This window comes from Daucus carota, chromosome 1 (assembly GCF_001625215.2).
Source record: "Daucus carota subsp. sativus chromosome 1, DH1 v3.0, whole genome shotgun sequence".
Lineage (NCBI taxonomy): Eukaryota > Viridiplantae > Streptophyta > Magnoliopsida > Apiales > Apiaceae > Daucus > Daucus carota.
The window spans coordinates 6,252,180-6,272,093 of NC_030381.2; the positions used below are offsets into that span (position 1 = coordinate 6,252,180).

A 19,914-nucleotide genomic window follows, 5' to 3' on the forward strand; every position below is an offset into this window, starting at 1 on the left:
GGATTTCAAGACTCCAATAAAATGGAGACTCCGTAAAACTTGACTAAAAGCATGTCCAAGGGTGATAACAAAAACTGTTAGCTAAAATATAATAAAATAGTGATTATGTAAATTTTTACCTAAGGGGAAGGGTAGACACTCCAATAGTATTATGTATAATATGATAGCTAAAATTATACCTAAAAGGTTTGCTGGTTCAGCAAATATAGCCAATCAAAATATGGTTATCTATAATTTTTGCTAAGGGGAATATGGTTGGAGTCCAAAACTTTTACATATTTTCTAAAAGTTGACACCTAGATGCCACCTAAATGCCATGTAGACATTTTAGCTAAGGGTTTTGTTCCCTTGGAGATGCTCTAATATTGTATATACAAAATCAAAAACATTAATATTTTTACAAAACTTTCACTAATTTATAGGATCAAACTAATTATTTTATGAAATTCTAAAAACATTTTTTGGGTTAATGAATTCATATATTTCCCCAGAGTCGAGAGATAGATTGCACTTGAAGCCTGAAGGCGGTGAAGCAGTTAGCAATTGAGCATGCACTCCATCTCTATACTCGTATATTAGTACAAGTGCCCTATTAAATACTCTTAAAAGGCCTGACAAAATGGCAGAATACCAGATCATGCATGTGAGTTGTGGCCTTGTGGGCTAAGCCCACATACTTGTCTGATTTTTTTATGTCATTGGTTGACCTTCTGTTCTCTCTTAAATATAACAAAGACCGTACGCCTTTACTATACCAGCATATACTCCTCCCTCCGCCCACTCAATTTTATACGGTTTCCTTTCTCGGATGTCCCATCATTTTTATATATTCTTAAAATAATAATTTTTTATAATATAAAACACTATTACAATCACTACTTTCTTCCACTATCTTCATTCTATAACAATAAAAACACTATTACACCCACTATTTTCCTCCATTATTTTACAAATCTATTATTAAAAATAAACGGTCCCACCATTTTACCAACTTTTCATTTAACTTTACGCATTTATTACACTTTTTCTTGGTCTCCGTGTCCAAACCAATGTATATTATTCATTGGGAACCTCTGGTTTCTTTATCCTCATTTTTTATGTTACTTTTTGTCACGTTTTTTAAGACTTATTTAAAATATATTTTCATAATATATTTTTTAAATTTTTTTCTCTGAAGAAAAATTTAATGTTTAAACTTTTATTTAAAAAGATTAAAAAAAATTATAGAACTATATTTTGTAGGACACAAAATACATGCAAACAATGAACGTAAACAAACTAAAAACACGGAGGGAGTACTAAGGAGCAACTTATAAGTTAATACTCTATCCGTCGGATATGATTATTTAGATTCAGGGTTTGTACGCCGTCCCATCTAAAGTATACTTTCGTAATGATTTTTTAATTCATCCTTTTTTGAATAGGAGTTTAGACGTTAAATTTTTATTCAGAAAAAATTTTTCAAAAAATATTATGGAACTGTAATTATAGAGGTCTCAAAATACGTGTCAAAAAGTAACATAGTGAACATGCTAGGACAAAGAGAGACGCGTAATGGACGGGTTTTTTTAGAACTATTAGAAAAAATAATTTTAATATTAATATTTGTTAAAAAATATTATTGATCTATTAACAACTGATGATATGATATTTTTTATATCTTTGCTTATATGTTTTGTTAATATATATTTATATATATGTGATACCAACTTCTATTAAACTATTTTATTATATTTTTGAATTTGTTTCATATTAGAACTATAATATATAATATGATTTATTTTTCTAAAGTCAAGAGTTTTAATTTTTGTGTTGATATATCTCTTTCAATAATCTGATGATAATAATTATGTGATGTTACGTTTCTGTTATGATATAATTACCAATTTCTTTTTCAACATGATATTTCTTATTTTGTTTACTGTAATAACTTTTTGATATTGACTATTTATTGTATTGGGATGTAACTTGGCTTATTAAATTTAACATTATGCATAATAGTATTTTTATTTAAAATGTCAGTTAAAAGCATATTAGGTAAAATAATTTCGTAACAGCGGGATTTATATGATTCTAGAATCAAGTATCTTCGGAAATATCTAGACAAATCTTTTTTTTTTCTCTCGCTCCTTCACCCAGAATCTTTTATTTTAAAGGAAATCGAAGAAAGCATGGGGAAAGATAGTAAAACTGGGCCGGTGTGGGTTCCTACATAAAAAAAAGAAGAAAAAATGCTCAAAACATTATGTTAATAATGTTAATTTTCGGTTTGTTGACGATAAAGTCACAACCGGAGCTATGCTAATTGATAGTCGATCCGGGGTTCCTACGTAAAAAAAAATAAAGAAAAAAAACTCAAAACATTATGTTAATAATGTTAATTTTCGGTATGTTGACCATAAAGTCAGAACCGGAGTTATGCTAGTTGATAGTCGATCCCTCAACAAATAAGCAGCTATGATTAGAGCTAAACTAGATCGTCGATTTACCGACAAAGAGTTAGCTAGCAAATTTGTTATCCCTTCCCAAAGTCGTTTACTTTTTTAGTGAGGTCAAGACACATATAATTACAACATAATTTAGATGTACATTTAATAAAAATTTAGTTATAATTTTAAATAATAAATTATATTCATGTATTGAAATGTAAATAAGCCATATTATTATAAAATGTATTGGACTATTTTGAAGTTACATAATAGCATAATGATCTTATGCAAAATAGTTACATTGTTTTACATTTTATTATAATCACATGTAAAATATATAAAATAAATCAAGAGCATTCCCCTAATCTTGTCTTCCGTCTCTCTAAAAACGACAAAACATTTTGATATAATATTTTTTTTAATATTTCATATATATTTTTACACACATATATATCTTCCACATATATATCGAAGATGTAAATCGCATATAATGATCACATGTATCAATGTATCATGTGACATGTTTAAGGATTAGTTGTGCTTTGTTACTTTCACCTTAATTTTTTAGTTTGAAATGATTACTCATTCCATTTGATTCGATATATAAAACATTGTTTAGTTCAATTTTATTTTGTGACATTCGAAAAAATTTTAAGTTTAGAAATTCTATTTCACAAAATACATTATGTATTTTAAAATATTAAAATTTTGAAAATAAGTTTAATAATTTTTTTACAATCATATCTAAAACTGATATTAAACAACACAATCATAAATATAACTTTAAAAATCTAATTATTAAAATAGTCTTTGATTATACATAGGTTTTTTAACAAGTTAAATGGGTTAAATTAGATGCTATCCAAATGCCATCAAATTCATACTTCAATTATACGTATTGTTACAAGTTTTTTTAATTTATATTTAGTATGATTTTAAATTTCAGAGAAAACAATTAAAAAATATGTATTTAAGCTGTTGTCCGTTTGTTTAAGGGAATCAAGCTGTTTCTAATTTCTGTTTTTCTTTATCCGTTTGTGTAAATAAATAATTTTTTTATGAAGTTGAGAATGCTACTTTTTTTTCTCAGAGCTTATAATTCTTTTCCAAATAATTTATTAACTTATTTGCTTCTTTCTTTTAATCCAGTTCTTTATTTTAAATAAGAATTCACTTTTTTTAAATTGCCCAAACAGCCTCATAATGACTAAATTTAATTAACTAAAAATTTATATAATTTTTTTATAACTAGAAAATTTTGAAAACAAAATATATACTATCAACATGAATAAATAATGTTCAAAGTTAATTAAATAGTAATTACCCTGATTCAAACATTTTTTGAATTTTTCCAACCTGTAAATATCCAAAAAAATTATAATTTGAAAATTAAAATTCAAACAAAAAGAGTCAAAACTCAAGACTTCTTTTGGATTGTACAGAATCAGTGGGTCCACTTATAGTACAATCTTTATGACTGACAATTGACAAACGAATAAAACCGTTAGTGGCAATCCCGTAATTAATCCCAAAATCAAACCCAAGTCTCTAACACCCATCGAATTTCAGACCCACCCGACAATCTTCCGTGCCCCGATACCCGGCTCCGACTCCAATAACAAAAAGACAAAAAAACTATCTTTAAACCCTTACCAAAATGACCAGACTACCCCCACTCCACTCCACATCTCAATAAATCCCAAGGGCACTTTGGTCAACACAATCCACTTAGTATTTTACGCATATCTCTCACATTCAATACATTCAAATTTCGGATCCTTATTAAAAACCGATCTTCATTCCCCGTTATACCCTTCTTCCTCTACCTATACATACAACTCATCTGTACGTATAGGTTTCCGTTTAGTTCTTGAAAAAATGGAGACAGAGATGGAAGATGCGGAGATATATACATTCACCGGCGACGAAATCGATCCTGATTACGAGTTCGACGCGGCGAGATACTTCGATTTCTGTACGGGCGAGTCGTTCACTGAGTCGACTCGGGCTGAGATTTGGTTCGAATCGCTCCGAGGCTATCCGCCATCTCGTAAGTGCTTTTTAGTGTTCTTGAGTTGTGTGTATATTTTTGGGCTGAAATGTATTTATGTGTATAATTTGCAATAAATAAATAAAATGTAATGTTAATGTGTTTGAATAGATTTATATAGTAGGTTGTAATTTTTATTATTAATTTGCTTAATTTAGAAAAATACTGTTAAATAGTTAGTTAGTTAGTTAGTTGTGTATATTGTTCTTCTTGTTCTGGAAATAAATTGATTGTTTAGAAGTTTATTGAGCTTTATTGGTAATTTTACGATGTTTATGAAGTTCGGGTTTGTGATTTTCGAGTTTGAAGGAGGTAGTATGGTATATGAACTGTGAGTGTTACTGTGATTATGTTTCTCATGAAGTTGTATGGTAGCTCTCTTGTCGTTTGAATTAGTCGGATTTATGCTTCGTTTGGTTATAATTGTGAAGAAAATGAGTAGCAAGGAGGAACTTACATTCATCACGAAATTAGTGGGATTGAGTTTATTTTGTATGGATGGAATGGAGGGAGAAATGATAATCATAATATTTTGGCTCAAAAGCAGTAACAATTTTGTTCTATTCCTACCACACGGAGCATTAATCTCTGATTGGTTTCTTGATTGTTAGCTTTTTGATAGGTGCTTGTATGTTTATCTTTTTTTGCAACTGATTTTGTTCGCTAACTACTTGTACTTTATTTTGTATTCCAGCCTTCGCCATAAGGTTACAATTAGGAGAGGATTATCTACTGCAAAATGTCACTACGTCTCCAAAAACTAAAATGTCAGAAACCAATGTGGCACCTGAAATTGACTCTGGTAATGCTGAAGAGCGACGAAATTCTGCCATGGATACGAGCAACAGCGGTAGGAAGTTACTTTTCTTTGCTATAGATGTATTGTCTTCTCAGTTTCTGTTTGCATCATGTACTATACACTCTGTGGGACCACCAACTTGACAATTTTTTTCCTAAGAAGTATCTAGATTTGTTAACCGGTAACTGCTTTTGAAATACTACTAATATTTTCTAAGCAGAGGTACAGTAACAAAGAGAGTAATCTCACAGAATTCATGTTTGCAAAATTATATTTTGTAATTTGTATATCAGCTTATACCCTTGTGCAATGCACTGGCAGGTCTTTGGTTCATACTTAACATTAGAATATACTATATAGTGATTGATGCCTTTGATTATCTTCCCCACAATGAATTTCTTGCAGACCAGGAGTTCATAAACATAACACATTCTACTAGCTTACAGAGTTCCGCACAACCAAACTTGTATAGAACTGGTGCGATTCAGAATTGCGCACACTTGTATAAAGCTGGTGCAATACCTGCAGGTAATCTGAACTTTCAAACAATTTTTTAAAGTGTGGAGTGTTGCTTTGCCTTTGACTGTTGTTATGAATTAAAGATACAAACAATCTGTTAATTTTGATCTTCTGCAGAAGTCTGCTCTTGCAATACTTTCCCCAATAATATTTCATGTACCTCTTGATTAAATTCAGGCTTGACATTTTATAATCATATGAATGAGTCAAAAACCAGAAGGAATGCCAATGCAAGACCATTTGTCTCGAGGGTCTCAACTCTTATGAAGCCAACAGCCAGCCAACTGGCCAAACAAAGTCGTTCTGGTCACACGGATAACTTCAGGTGACTTTTTAAAGTTATATCCAGTTCTAAGTTTGTGGAATTGGTAATAACAAGCACAGGCATTTGGCCATGTTTGTTTGGAGGGATTATAATCCCCGTATTGTTACCCTATTTATCTCAAATGTTAAGGATTATAATCCCATGAATTCATATTTCAAGCATTGTTTTAGTCCATTTCTATGGGATTATAATCCCTTGTAAGAGAAGGTATTATAATTCCATGGAAATGAATGAAAAAAGTGATTGGAATACAATCCCATGGGATTATAATCGCTTAAAATTGAAGATATTAATTTAGTTATCCTGGGATTATAATCCTTTCAAACAAACATGGCCAAAGAGGTATTCCCCGAATGTTGCACACCGCCGAGTTTGAAAAACTACCGATTTTGATCAGTTGGGCAGCTGCAACAAATAGTTGGTCTATTTTCAGTATTAGATAAATGACTTTATTTTGGTGGCTGCTCTGCGTGCTTCAGATCTAAAGGAGAAACCCAGTTAGATTTGTACAAAATTAGCAATAGTTCTCAACATCTTTGGCACCTTACTTTCTTCTAAATTACAGTGATGCATAGTATTACCAATACTTTCTTCTCGTGACCTTTCTTTTTGTTGTAATAATCTCTTTTTTCTCACTGTGATAAGGTCTATGAGATCTGAGGACAAGAACAAAAGCTTAAACAATACTCCTGCACTAGAGAATCAAGCTGCCAAGAGACAAAAACTTGAGGGAGGTCATTTGCGGAAGGTCGAATTCTCATAATCAAATTTAAGATGTTCACTTTTAACGAATTAATTGCATATTTTGTTGGCATTGTACAGTAACTGCTTCCAAAGCAAAATATGTCTCTCTTTAAATAGTATAACATAATATTCCTCTGCATGAGTAGGTTATTCCATTTAATTTTCTAGTTTTTGTTTTTGGACAATTTGTTCACTGTCAGATGACAATGATAGCTCCATGCTATTGTTAGATTTCTTTCACATTCATGATGAAGAAAAAGGAGTAGCGTAAATTTGATAAATTTCCTCCTAACTGTTCTTTCTGGGGCATTTGACCCCGTACTATTTTCTAGGTTTCCAGACACTTGAACATATTGCAATTGCTCAAGTAGGTGGTCCTTTTACCTAAAATGTTTGCTTAATTAGTTTGTTATGAGTTACATGTCTTGATGTTTGCTGCTACTGCTTATCTTAGTGTTCTCACCTTCTAATAAGTTTTTACTCTCCTTTTGATATTCTGTGACTGCTAATCTGTTTTCAAGTTTCTGATCAGCATCTGGTTCATCTTACTGACAGGTTGCTGATACATATCAACAGACTTATTTAGTTCACAAGGAGCGGAAAAGGGTATGAAAAATCTTAACACATACGAGCTTTCTGTTATAAACATAGTTCTTCCATCTGATTACTGCATAACGTGCAGTTCTTCGTTCATTTCTTCAGTTCTCTTCCTCTTTTTTTTATAAAATTCCAACTGTGATTGGTATCAAAGACATAATTTGTCTACAAACTTATGAAATGTTCAACTAGTAATAGTTAATAAATATACATGTGCACGTACTACAGCCCAAATTTATATATAATATGTCTGTTCTCAATTTATTAGCCAGCAAGTACAGAATATATGGGAATAGGAACATAAGAATGGTTTGACAGAAGTAGAAAGAGGAAGAAAATATGAGCCCATAAATTTACTTTTTGTAAAGGGTCTGATAATATATATTGTTTGATCGCCTTTGTAGGATGCTAACATAGAAGCAAAGTCAACACAGGCTAAGCTACATATTACTATTCCCAGAGAGCCTGACCTTAAAACAGCTCATAGGGCACGAAGGATGAGGTCTGTTTTTTTTTTTACATTCCTGTTAATTGCCATTTGGAACATGGTCTTTCCTAATAACCTACAAAGCTATTTTAATTTCAGGACAAAAGTTGGTGAAGAACGTGAACAGGCCACATCTACTACTCATACATTTAGAGCTCTTCCGTTGAACAGAAAGGTGAGTGTGGGAAGCGAATTGAGAGAGATTCTATGATAATTTAGACTTGTTATAATTTATTTATTTTCAAATGCAGATTCTCGAGGCTCCTTCATTACTACTAGCCAAAAGAAGCACTCCACAATTACCAGAATTCCAGGCAAGTGCTTAATTTTATGATAAGTTACCTGTATAAAGTTCACCTTCTTGGTCTGATCATGGTAAACAATTCAATTTAATCCTGATGTCTTCATTTTATTGGTCTGCAGGAGTTTCACCTAAAAACATCGGAAAGGGCAATGCAACAAGCAGTTCCGTCATATTCAGTTCATTGCAATAATTCCAAGGTTATACTCCATACATGTTAGGAATAAATTTATTTACTTAAAACTGAATATCGTTTGCTCATTACCTGTCATACTCACACATGACTACATGAGGTGTTGCCTCACAAGATAGTGAGATACTGGAAGATTGTGGGTATGGTGCAGAAGGGAAAGAAACAAGATTCTTTTATTGCACACTTGCACCGCATGCACAGTAACATACTGTATTTTTTTTATTGTTATATAACTATCAAGTAATTTTACTCTTGGATTAACATAATATAGTTCCAGGTGTCACACGAACCTGATTCTGGATCATATTTAGAATGTAGCACCAAAGATCCTAGAAGGTAAATACTGAAAGCTCCTCTTTGCAACACTGATTTATCCCTTGATGATTAGTTCTTTAACAAGTGAGAAATGCTAATACATTAATGATTGGTATGTTCATGGTAGTCATGATTAGTTTAACTTCTGTATTGCTTTATGTTTCAGCACTATGATGCTATCGTTAGATAATGTCTCATTTTAAGCGATCCACAATGATCAGCTATGTAAAATAGTGACAAAGAAGAATGCTAATTTGTAGATTTTGCATTTCTCTTGTCAGGCAAGTGGAGGGGTGCGCAGTAGTTAACCAATTCAAAGCTACACCTTTTAACAAGAAGGTATTTCATAAATTGGAATTGTAACTTTGGCAAATGTCCAGAAACAACAGGAAGGTGAACAAATATGTGGTCTCTAAATGCAGGTCTTTTCATCTAAAGGAGATATTGGAGTTTTCCGGAGTAAGAAAAGGGAAACTACAGTACCAAAGGTGACTTTGTGTTATGATTTATGAAGTATTGATTTTGTTCCTTCGCAATCAAGTTCTGGTCATTCATACAATTTGGCATTCTGGATTTTGTTACAGGAATTTAATTTCCATACAGAACGAAGACAGCAACATGATCCACCAGTAGACCTTTTTAACAGGGTAAGCCACCAAATTGTCCCTGTAGCCAGTTTTTTTCTTTAATACAATGCACATTTTCAATTGTTTCTGCGAATCATTACAACTTCTCCAACAATATGATCAAATAACTATTTTGTCAGTTCATAACTAAGAATTTCAGATTTTTATTGTTCTTGTAAAATGCAGCTAACTTTGGAATCTGATCTTCGATCAAATGTTGAATCCCATGTAAAAGTACCTCAGTCTACTTTAACATTTACAAAGGTTCTACTTATTCCTGGTAGTATGCTTAAATTTCAATTCAATTTCATTATTCTAATAATGTTGGTGTTGTGTATTTGGTATAAGGGATCAAAAGAGAATAAATTTGGATCTGTACAGCAAGAAAGCAAGGCAAGTATAAAAGCTTTCATACAATCCATGTTGGTTACTATGGCATGATCTTGTTCTTTATATCTAAAGCATTGCAAGTTTTTGCAGGTAACAAATATGTTACAAGGGGAATCACAAGGGATTAAGACTAGGCAGATTCCGTTTGAAGGTGCTACTAGAACTGGTAACATGCGTAGCGTTAGCAGGTATGTAAAGCAAGTGTAGTACATTTAAGATTAATGTTTGGTATATCTTAAAATGGATATTCTTGTTGCAATACAGGATATCTGGCATCCGGTAACGATGAAGATGAAAGGAATCTAGAATGACTGTACACTTGTTTACACCAGTTTTCCGGAATACCTTTAAGCCGGAGTACTAACTGAAGATTACAGAAAATCAACGAGTAGATATATGATAACTTGTAAGCTGTTCTATTATGCAACTGTGAACGATATACAGATAGAAGTGGGCGTCGATCAAGCCGATCAAGCCCAGTGTACATTTCAGAAACAGTGTGATCCCATCTTAGAATTGATTGACAAGTAGGGATACATTTCTGTCCTACACTTCACTCTTCAATAAAAGTCTGAGGCAAGAGTTGTAAATTTTTTAGACCCAAGGGTTGCATCATATACTACTGGTCTCCCCTCTTTTTTAGGTTATAGATTTCTCTGATCACTGATCACCAAAATAAGTAACTTTTAGATTATATCTAGAGCTATTCTTTTAGAAATGCATAAGAATTTAGGTCAAAATGCGTTTGACCTAAAAAGTTTAGGCGTACATACACATAATCCCGAAAGCCTACAAAATTCTAATTATAAAACTGAAAAGAACATCTGTTAAACAGCTAAGAGTAGGAGTGGCAATTTCTGGTAATGGTTTGGCTTTGAGTCAGTTTTAGGTCGACGAACCCCATCCATTACCCGAAATTCAGCCTAAGAGTTTATATAACGAACAAACTGTGGCTGGTTGCTCTTAGTATATCATTTCCTATTATATGTATAAGCTACATATGCTCGTATAATGAGAAATCTTCAATCTAGACATGTCTCGGCTTCTTATGTTGTAGCCTTCATTTCTGTTACCATCTTCAAGATTACTATCAAGTGGTTCCGTATCCTTCTTTTTCGCCATCAGAATCCTTGTTGCCTGAATTGTTCTTTCTAAGAGCAGAAACAAACGGAAGAGCAGATTGTTTCGCCCATCGCCTAATATCATAAGATTTCTTTTGGGGTTTCTTCTCCTTATTGCCTTTCTTTGTTATCGCAATGGCAAGGTCATTGGGGAACAATGTGTGCCATAAAAATGCATGCAGAAGGGTTGAAAAGAACAAGACACACACCATTGTTGTTGACATGAAGGAGAGCGACAGCGCCAGTCCCTTTGTGATAACAGATGGTACTTCTTCTGCATATTTGATGGTTGCCAATGACGCGGTTGTCATGGGGAAAGTGTAGGACCACCATGCTACTGAGAATCTGCAGGTGGCAATAGATATCATGATCTTCGTATTTTTCAGATATTGAAGACGATATGTTATGAGGTTAGACCGGATGGAGTAATGTACCTGAAGCCGGTGAAGAAGGTGATACGAACAACCAGTAACATGTAGAGGAACAAGGCGATGAAGTAGCAAGTTCTTGATACATCATCAAATTCACCGTAAATTTTGGCCCAAGCTATACTTGCAGCTGCAGGAGCAGCAATGAACATGGAATACACGGGGTGAAGTTCTTTCGGCAATGCCTCACTAGTTGGCAGCCTCTGGTACAGTGTCACAAACAGAACCAAATAATGCGCAAACCCAATTGCCCAGAAGAACTTTGCAGGTTCATTCCATCCAACCTTGGCTGCCAAAATCGCCCCGACAAAGTTTCCAACAACAGAAAGATGTGAAGATGGATTCGCCACTCTTGACAGACGTCTCTTCCCTCCCGAGAGCCACTGTCCGTAGATTTTAAGCTCAAGCAAGAAATACGGAGACATGAAAGCACACCAAACGGCTGGACTAGTCTTCCCGGGTAGTATAAGAGGAGGCGAACCTATGGCAAGAAACATACAGACAACCCATGGGGCGAAGAAGAAGTTGATTCTAACAGGGTGGAAGTATTCTCTTTTAACAGCTTCAAAGTAGAAAATGCACTTAAGCATATAAGTGAAAGTAACTGCACAAAGAACTGCTAAGGCTAAAAGCCAGAGGCAGAGGTTGATGTAAAGTGTAACATGGAGGAACTCTGTAGCTGGACTCTGGGAGAGACTAAGCCAGAGGATTGCTTGGCTGCTGAGACCCAAGCAGATACCGTAGCAGCCAATTGGGAATCGGAGCAGGAATGGCCATAGCTCATCTTTCGGAAGAAGAATGTCCTCGGTGTCCTGAGTGAAAAAAAATTATTTTGGTTATTCAGAACAAACTTCATATGAAATAATATAAGAGGCCGTTTGGAAACATGCATTTCATTTCAAATGAAGGATTTCAAATGACAGGATTTGAATTGTCATTTCAAATTATCAAATTTATACTAATATTCGAATGTTTGGATTTCAAATGAAATCCAAAATCCAAATTCTCAAACAAGTTATTTGATCAAATCCAGAATTTCAAATGAAATCTAGGTTCTCAAACAGGGCACTAAAATTTTTGTCACCTTCACTTGATCGAGTTCAGGTCCAGTACAAGCTGCAAAGTATCTTCCAGCAGGAACACTTCTGTTAACAGACTCGTAATTGCTTCCATCAAGACCATCAAGATTCTGCATAACATGATCAATTCCGCTGTCTTTCCTTATAGGCAGCAATGAGTTTTGTTTTCCAAGTGTAGATTTCGTTCTAAACATGTTAAAGTTTTCTCTTCGTCCATCGTTCAGAGCTCCAAATCTATGAACTTCACCGTACCCTGCAAAGCTGTTTCCACTCCTAGGAAGCACGCCCCTTCCGGTTTTGGCTTGAGACTGTTTATTCATAACCGATACGCCTGTTTCCAGAGAAACTTGCCTGCTGATGATTTTCCTCTGCTGCTTTCTTATCTCTCGGACTCTGGGTGGCCGTTTATCCATTTTTCCTGCAGTTTTCATTACTTGTTCTTCCCCCTCCTCGCCTTCTTCGGGAACAACTTCATGAATGTCTAGGAAATGACTCTTTGGAGGGAGTCCGGTACCTTTTCCCTTGTCCATTTTGAAAGAATTATCAGATGGACTCAAGTTAAAGATTTAGCGTGAAAAGGCCATCTATTATTGTACTATTTCAATTACAATCTCATAACACAGAACTTATACTTGTCTAACTGATTGCAGTGGATCCAATTACGTGTTCTCGGAGGAAGATCACGAGGAATTCAGAAAGTAAACTAGCTAGCTAGATATGTGGGTGGTGATTGCTTGTCTTGTAGGAGAAATGTGAGCCAGAACTTTGTTATGTAATGTCTAAAAGTGAGGCTTGGAGGGATTTCTCGTGAAGTAGGAGATGGACACACAAGTGATTGTTGTGTACCGTGAGAAAGATGGCTTCCAGTATCTCACGGGTCCTGGTTTTCATGTATGAACAAGTCATCTATTTGGTTGATTTAGGTGGTTGCTGAATTTATGCAACATGAGGAATCATATTGAAAGTCAGAGGCTGGTTATTCTGGATGATCCAGCTTTTTGCAGTCCTCTAGATCTTTTGATTATGTCACAATCATAAATATTCTCGCACAAAAGTGTTCATGCAGGATGGTAAACTCACAAGGGTACGTGCATGCATGCAGAAGTCTGTGACTTGTGTATCCCTAGTATAGGATGAAATTCATATATTGCACCTGCGGGTTTTAATTGACCCGCCAATCGTGTTGTGTCGCGTACTTAATAACTTGATATGTTCAAAAGTGTAGATATCTGATCAAGGTACTGCAAATTGTGGTATGTGAAGAAGAAAAAAAAGTAGAGTGATGCAAATTGTGTGTGTTTAGAATTGCATGCAAACTATATGAATCCAGAGACGTGGAAGGGAATGAGAAAACAGAGGGAAATGAAGCATCATGGAAAAGAGAGGTACAGTTGGTGATGGGGGATCGTACAAACTTCTCCTGCAGTCGCGGTAATTAAGCTTTGCTTCTAAGTTCTGCTCAAGGTTAAATCATTAATATATTCATTTAATATGTACTTTGTAAAAAAACTCTGCAATTCTTTTTAGTTCCCGGTTCCAGTATCGCTGTATGAGAATATCAAGCGATCATGATTATAACATTATCTTAAACATTCAATATTTTTAATTATTGAACGAGTAAAATCATTATTTTTTATTAAACAATATTTACTGTTAGATGATCGAAATAAATATTTCATCCGTTAAAAAATGCTGAACATGTTCAGAATACAGTATCTTGTTTAAGATTTCCCCCAACACGTGAGCTGTGGGAGTCCTATTTTCGAAAACTAAAAACCCTGTCATCATGGACACATAGTTGAAGGATTGAAAGCTTGAATTTGAAATAATCTTTCGATCCCAAATTAGGCACGCACTTTAAAGTTCATTGACCGCATAGCTACATTGCTTATTTTTAAAATTTTATTTTTGTGAATAAAAATTTAAATGTGAAATTTTCGTTTGCAAAAAAAATTAAAAAAGATAAAGTTCGGAACTAGACGGTCAATGCATCTCAAGTTACATGCACAAAGTCAACTAAATCATATAATTTGGGATGGAGGGAGTAGCTATTGTCAGTTTTATTTTTTTTCTTGCAATAATACAGGAGTATTTTTCACCCGAATACAAAGCTTGTAAAAGGAAAGAACATGGATGATGCATCAGATCTTCTTTTGCAACAACAATAACTCCCAAAGATACACAGATCTCATTGGAGATTGGATCTATGTTTTCCAGTCAACTTTCTTTTAATACGAAAGGTCGCACACTTCAAATGGTCTGGAAGAAACCGATGCAGGTTCATAATCATCTGAACAGAGTAGCACCCAAATCTATAAAGTTAATTCTCGAGGTTCCAAGATTGAAACAAACAGAAATGATCCAGTATGGAACACTATCATCTACTATGCTCCACAAACTCCGCATTCAAGCTCCTCATGCAGATGAACATTCAACGATCTTCACTGCTGTTAAGTGATAACCTACCTCTCGATAACTGCAGCAATAAATATACAGTCTTTCTCGTATGTGTCAATGGGCACGCATCAACAACTATCTTTTATCTAGACGGATGATTTATATTGGAACAAATTTTTGTACATGCAGGATTATCATATTAATAAGATTGAAGCTAATAAAAATCCGCCACCTAAATAAAAAGTGATTGTTAGTAATGTGACACGTACTAGAAAATCGATAAATATAAAGAGAGTATCGGACTATTTAATGTAGTATTCAAGTAGCTATATGCACAGACAAAATGTCCACAAATTAACTCAAGATTCAAATCAAACATGTGACTGCCTGACTGGTGGCCTAAAATAATGGTGCCCAATCTTCCACATATTTGGATCTGCCGTTTACATTATTTCAATAACATTTCAGTCCATCCATTTTCTCTTAGTAAAATTCATCAGAGCAATTATCAAGATAAACATAATTACAAATTATACTTTAACAAAACTCATGACATCTGAATAAAAAGGACAAAGAAAACATCTTCTCTGCAATTGTATGCATGTGTTTCTTTTAAATAGTATAAGTTCAGAAAGGGCTGGTGGAAAACTGCACAGGATGAGGACAACTTGGATCTTAGTAGCAGGAAGAAGCAGATATGGGATCCAAGACAGCTGCCACTTGGATAAATGACAATGCATTCTACAAGTGCTACTATAGAAATGGGAGGAATGGGTAGATCTGGATTAAGAGAAGACTCAGAAAGGAATCTAACAGTAAATGTCAATCTAATTGTTAATTAAGCTATGTATATTAGTTATAAGGTTGTCAAAGCGTCCATGGAGGAGAAACAACAACTATGCATCCTTGGTTCTTTGTGGGGGTTGTTGCTTTTATCCTTTCGATCAATACATCCTACAACAGATCTGGACTACGACCAGAATGAAACCAATGTAAGACTAGTAGCAGCTTAAATATCTCTTCCGGAACTTCCTACACTATTACAAAATGCGTCTGAATTCTTGGTTCTTACTTAATTTAGAGGTGTAGTTAATTGTCATCTACAAGTTGATTCCAGACAAAATTTGATAGTAGAAACACTTTGAAATTTCAACATCATCTCCAAAAGCAACATAATCTCCAAAATCATCGCCTTGAATTCTTAACTCTACCCCTTAAAGCCTCTACTATTCTTACCAAGGCAGGGAATGGAACCGATACATGTATGAAACGTGATAAGGATCAAGATACGAGGCCTTGCTTTCGAAAGAGATGTGGAAATGCAATTGATCAAATCAAAGGCACGACGAAACAATACCTATGTGAAATGTATTATATTATATGAATCCAGTCCTATATAGATACAGATCCATGATTCGAGTAACTATGAGGAATCATGTGATTCGGAGCTTCTACTGTAATTTATGCTTACCTTCTGCACTTATTAAAAGCAGATAAGCAATCAGATTAGAAGAATAACTCTAAGACGCTAACTCGATGGCTGAGAACAGTTTTGCTATTTTCCGTTTCTGCCAAGAACAAATTACTATGTACATGAACACACCATAAATCACAATTTATGTACCAAAATGATAAATAATAGTGGATAAGCAAATAAAGGTAATGAATTGGAATAATTCTTCTTAACCAAAAAGTCAGCTGAATAATTATTCCTTGTATTCCAATTGCATGAAACAGTATATATAAGTACAACTTAAGGAAAGTTAAAGAAAGAATTTTCCCCCCCTTAAACAATCCCCTATCAAGAACAATTATATAAAAAGCAATATTTCAGTCATCAAGGACAATCCTATACAATAGAATGATGAATTTCCACCCTTTTCCTTTCTTTTCCTTTAATTAAAAACAAGAATAATAAGCTTTTCAAAAGACAAAAAGAGCCGCACCAGAGTATAGTAATGGAATCATTTATCATCAATGAGCTGTAGCTTTGGACCTCTTCTTTGCTTCACTGTAAAGTACAACACCCATAACTGTCACGGCAAAACCCGCCATACCCATCGCCGTCACAGGATTCTTAAAAATCAACACCGACACTACAGCAGCCACCGCCGCCTTAGCATTCCCCAACACCTGCAGTGTCAGAGCACTGGTATGTTTTGTCACCAAAAAGTTCGTCAAGTTCACTAAATACGCAACTGTAGCATTCCCCGCCAACAAAAACACCATAAACCAATCCGTCCTCGCCTTCTCAACAGTAATCGCAAACACATTCCCCTCAATATACAGCGTAAACGGAAGCAAAATCATCGCCGCCATAGGCGCCATATACAAAAGCAAATTCATCGAATGCAACTTCTCCCCTTCGGAACTCAACAAAATCCCTTGAACCACAGACTTCAAAGCCCTCCCAGCTGTCGACCCCACGCAAACCAAAAACCCGAACAAATGAAACAATGGCTCACTATTACTTGCCAACACAATGCCAAACACCACAGGCATCAAGGCCAAATAAACCTCCCCAGACTCCTTCTTAAACGTAATCAAGAACGCGAATATCGCAGTGAAAAAAGGCGTAGTAGCCCCAATTGCTTGATTAAACGAAACAGGCAAGTATCTCAAAGAGGTATTTCCACAAACAACTGAGAAACAAAATATAACACTCAAAGCAAGAATCTTTAAAAACTGTCTCCTACTCAAAATCTGCTGAAATGGGACAACCTCAAACCAACAAATAGACACATAAGAATACGCAGTACACGAAATCATGTGCAACATTGTAAGAAAAATAGGGTACCTAAAGCCATAAAAACTCAAAAGATACTTATTTAGTAAAAGAACACCAATGTTCGATAAGTACCAAGATGCAATAATTAAGGCTGTTAGAGCAGTTGGGGTCACTAAAGATTTAATTGGGTTGCCGCCTGAGCTGTGCCGTACATCGCCGGTCGGAGTCACCGGAATTTCAAGAACCTGGTCGTTATTTTCAAGCCTCGGGTTACTTCCCCGGCGAGTAGTGTATGACTGTACTGATTCCACCATGGAGGGCAATTTTGTAAATATAAAAATGTGTGCTTTTATTTCTCCTAGGTTAGAGGCTACTTCTGTGTTTCTGTGTTTTTTTCTTTTGCAGCCTTGTGAGATCTGAGGGGAGTGGGTTGGATAAAATGGTGTGTGTTTATTGGGTGATGTAGATCTGATTGGACGGTGGGGATTTGATTTGAGGGTAGTGAGGTGGCGTGGGCCGTTGGATTAGTGTGTGGAATTTTATTTTATTTGGTGTTAGATCTGCAGAGTGTCGGTCTTGGTTATTTATACGTGTTGTGTGATGTAGAGTAGTAAAGAGTAAGAGCATCTCCAGCAGTTTAGCTATATGGTGTCCTAAACTATTATAATAAGGAATGTGACACAAAACACAACTCCAGCAGAGTCCTAGTCATTCCTTAAAAAGTTAGGATGCCCCCTTTATTCCTCATTTTTAAGGATTGTGAGAGCATCTCCAGCAGCATCTTAGCTCATTCTTTAAATATAATATAAAATATTGGATCCTAGTGACTTAAGATAATAATAGCTATTCTCACCTCCAACAATATTCCTTATATTCATTCCTTATATACTATTTTATTATTAAAAGTTACCACTATTGCAATAGGTGAAGAAAGAGAACATGTTTGTATTCAAAATTTATTATAAAATAAGATTTAGGAGAGGAGAGAGGTTCCCTAAAGATAAGGGATGGCTAGTGGATCTTAGTGATTTAGGGAATCACTAAGATACTGTTGGAGTGGATTATTTTCCCATATTCCTCATATTTTGGTTTAAGACTCCAAATAGGGAAGCTGCTGGAGTTGCTCTGAAGCCATTCCTCATACTATTTTGAGGAATAAAATATTCACTTCTTTCCTTTTTCCCACTTTTTCCCTCCTTTCCCTTTCTTATTACAAGTTGAATATGATATTATAATAATAATAGAGAATGTAAATATGGACTGTTGTTGGAATTCCCATTCACTAAAATGTAGTAATCCCTTAAAACATACATATTTTATTATATATTTAGGGAACGAGTTAGGACTCTGCTGGAGATGCAAGAATGTCCCAGAAAGTGTCTTAAAATTATAATAAAAAAATAATGTTATGGTGATTTAGAACATCTCCGACAGCTCCTCTTATGGTGTTAATATAAGGAATATGACATAAAACAAAACTCTAGCAAAGTCCTAACCATTTCTTAAAAAGTTAGGATGCCCACTTTATTCATCATTTTTAAGTATTGTGGAACCATTCCTCATACTATTTTGAAGAATAAAATATTCACTTATCTCTCTTTCCCCCTCTTTCCCTCCTTTCTCTCTCCTAGTTACAAGTTAAATACAATATTATAATAATAACAGAGAATAGAAATAGGGAATGCTGTTGGAGTTTTCATTCAATAAAATGTAGTAATCCTTTAAATGATGAATATTTTATTATATATTTAGGGAACATGTTAGGACTCTGCTGGAGATACTCTTAGGACATTTTTTTATTCATCCAACAATATGCCTTATAATTGTACTTCATTATTAAAAAAATAATTTATTTGGATTAATATTGGAGGGAAGTGAAAAAGTAGGAGAGAGATTCATTGAAATGGTGTGACGTTAATATTTTATTGTAAAAATTAGTTTAGGACATGCTTAGTAATGCCTAAAAAATAGGCACTTAGAGCATCTCCAGCAGCTTCCCTATATAGTGTCCTAAGCTATTAATATAAGGAATATGACATAGAACACAAGTCCAGCAGAGTCCTAGCCCTTCATTCCTCATTTTTAAGGAGTGTGAAGCCATTCCTCATACTATTTTGAATAAATAAAATATTCACTTCTCTCCTCTTTTCCCCTCTTTCCCTCCTTTCTCTCTCCTACTTTCAAGTTGAATATAATATTATAATAATAATAAGGAATAGAAATAGGGAATGTTGTTGGAGTTCTCATTCAATAAAATGTAGTAATCCCTTAAAAAATGAATATTTTATTATATATTTAGGGAACATGTTAGGACTCTACCGGAGATGCTCTTAGAGCATCTCAAGCAGATTACTAATATCATGTCTTAAGCTAAAAATTTGAGGAA

The 19,914-nt window shown here is 34.4% G+C and overlaps 3 protein-coding genes across 5 annotated transcripts; 1 reads left to right on the top strand and 2 right to left on the bottom strand.

Moving 5' to 3' along the window:
* The first annotated feature begins 4,201 nt into the window (after positions 1-4,201).
* On the top strand, positions 4,202-10,394 carry LOC108210849 (protein TPX2). 3 transcript variants are annotated; one of them, XM_017382286.2, is made up of 18 exons: positions 4,202-4,479; positions 5,174-5,329; positions 5,684-5,806; positions 5,975-6,122; positions 6,768-6,870; positions 7,422-7,472; positions 7,868-7,965; positions 8,050-8,125; positions 8,202-8,264; positions 8,374-8,451; positions 8,722-8,780; positions 9,041-9,098; positions 9,182-9,247; positions 9,344-9,406; positions 9,572-9,649; positions 9,734-9,778; positions 9,866-9,963; positions 10,040-10,394. In XM_017382286.2, exons 1-18 carry the CDS (start codon positions 4,308-4,310, stop codon positions 10,056-10,058), a joined length of 1,554 nt encoding a protein of 517 aa, XP_017237775.1. In that variant the 5' UTR covers positions 4,202-4,307; the 3' UTR covers positions 10,059-10,394. The 3 variants fall into 3 exon arrangements, with proteins under 3 accessions (XP_017237775.1, XP_063947513.1, XP_063947512.1); XM_064091443.1 differs by lacking the exon at positions 5,684-5,806 and having other exon boundaries at positions 10,040-10,200; XM_064091442.1 differs by lacking the exon at positions 9,572-9,649 and having other exon boundaries at positions 4,203-4,479; positions 10,040-10,200.
* A 338-nt stretch (positions 10,395-10,732) lies between these two features.
* Positions 10,733-13,070, bottom strand: LOC108210839 (guard cell S-type anion channel SLAC1). Its single transcript, XM_017382273.2, has 3 exons — positions 12,409-13,070; positions 11,331-12,136; positions 10,733-11,241 (listed from the first exon to the last, which is right to left on the bottom strand). The coding sequence occupies exons 1-3, from the start codon at positions 12,931-12,933 to the stop codon at positions 10,866-10,868; spliced, it is 1,707 nt and encodes a 568-aa protein (XP_017237762.1). The 5' UTR covers positions 12,934-13,070; the 3' UTR covers positions 10,733-10,865.
* A 3,424-nt stretch (positions 13,071-16,494) lies between these two features.
* On the bottom strand, positions 16,495-18,079 carry LOC108204439 (probable sugar phosphate/phosphate translocator At1g12500). Its single transcript, XM_017373871.2, has one exon. It carries the CDS (start codon positions 17,840-17,842, stop codon positions 16,775-16,777), a length of 1,068 nt encoding a protein of 355 aa, XP_017229360.1. The 5' UTR covers positions 17,843-18,079; the 3' UTR covers positions 16,495-16,774.
* Between the last annotated feature and the right edge of the window lie 1,835 nt (positions 18,080-19,914).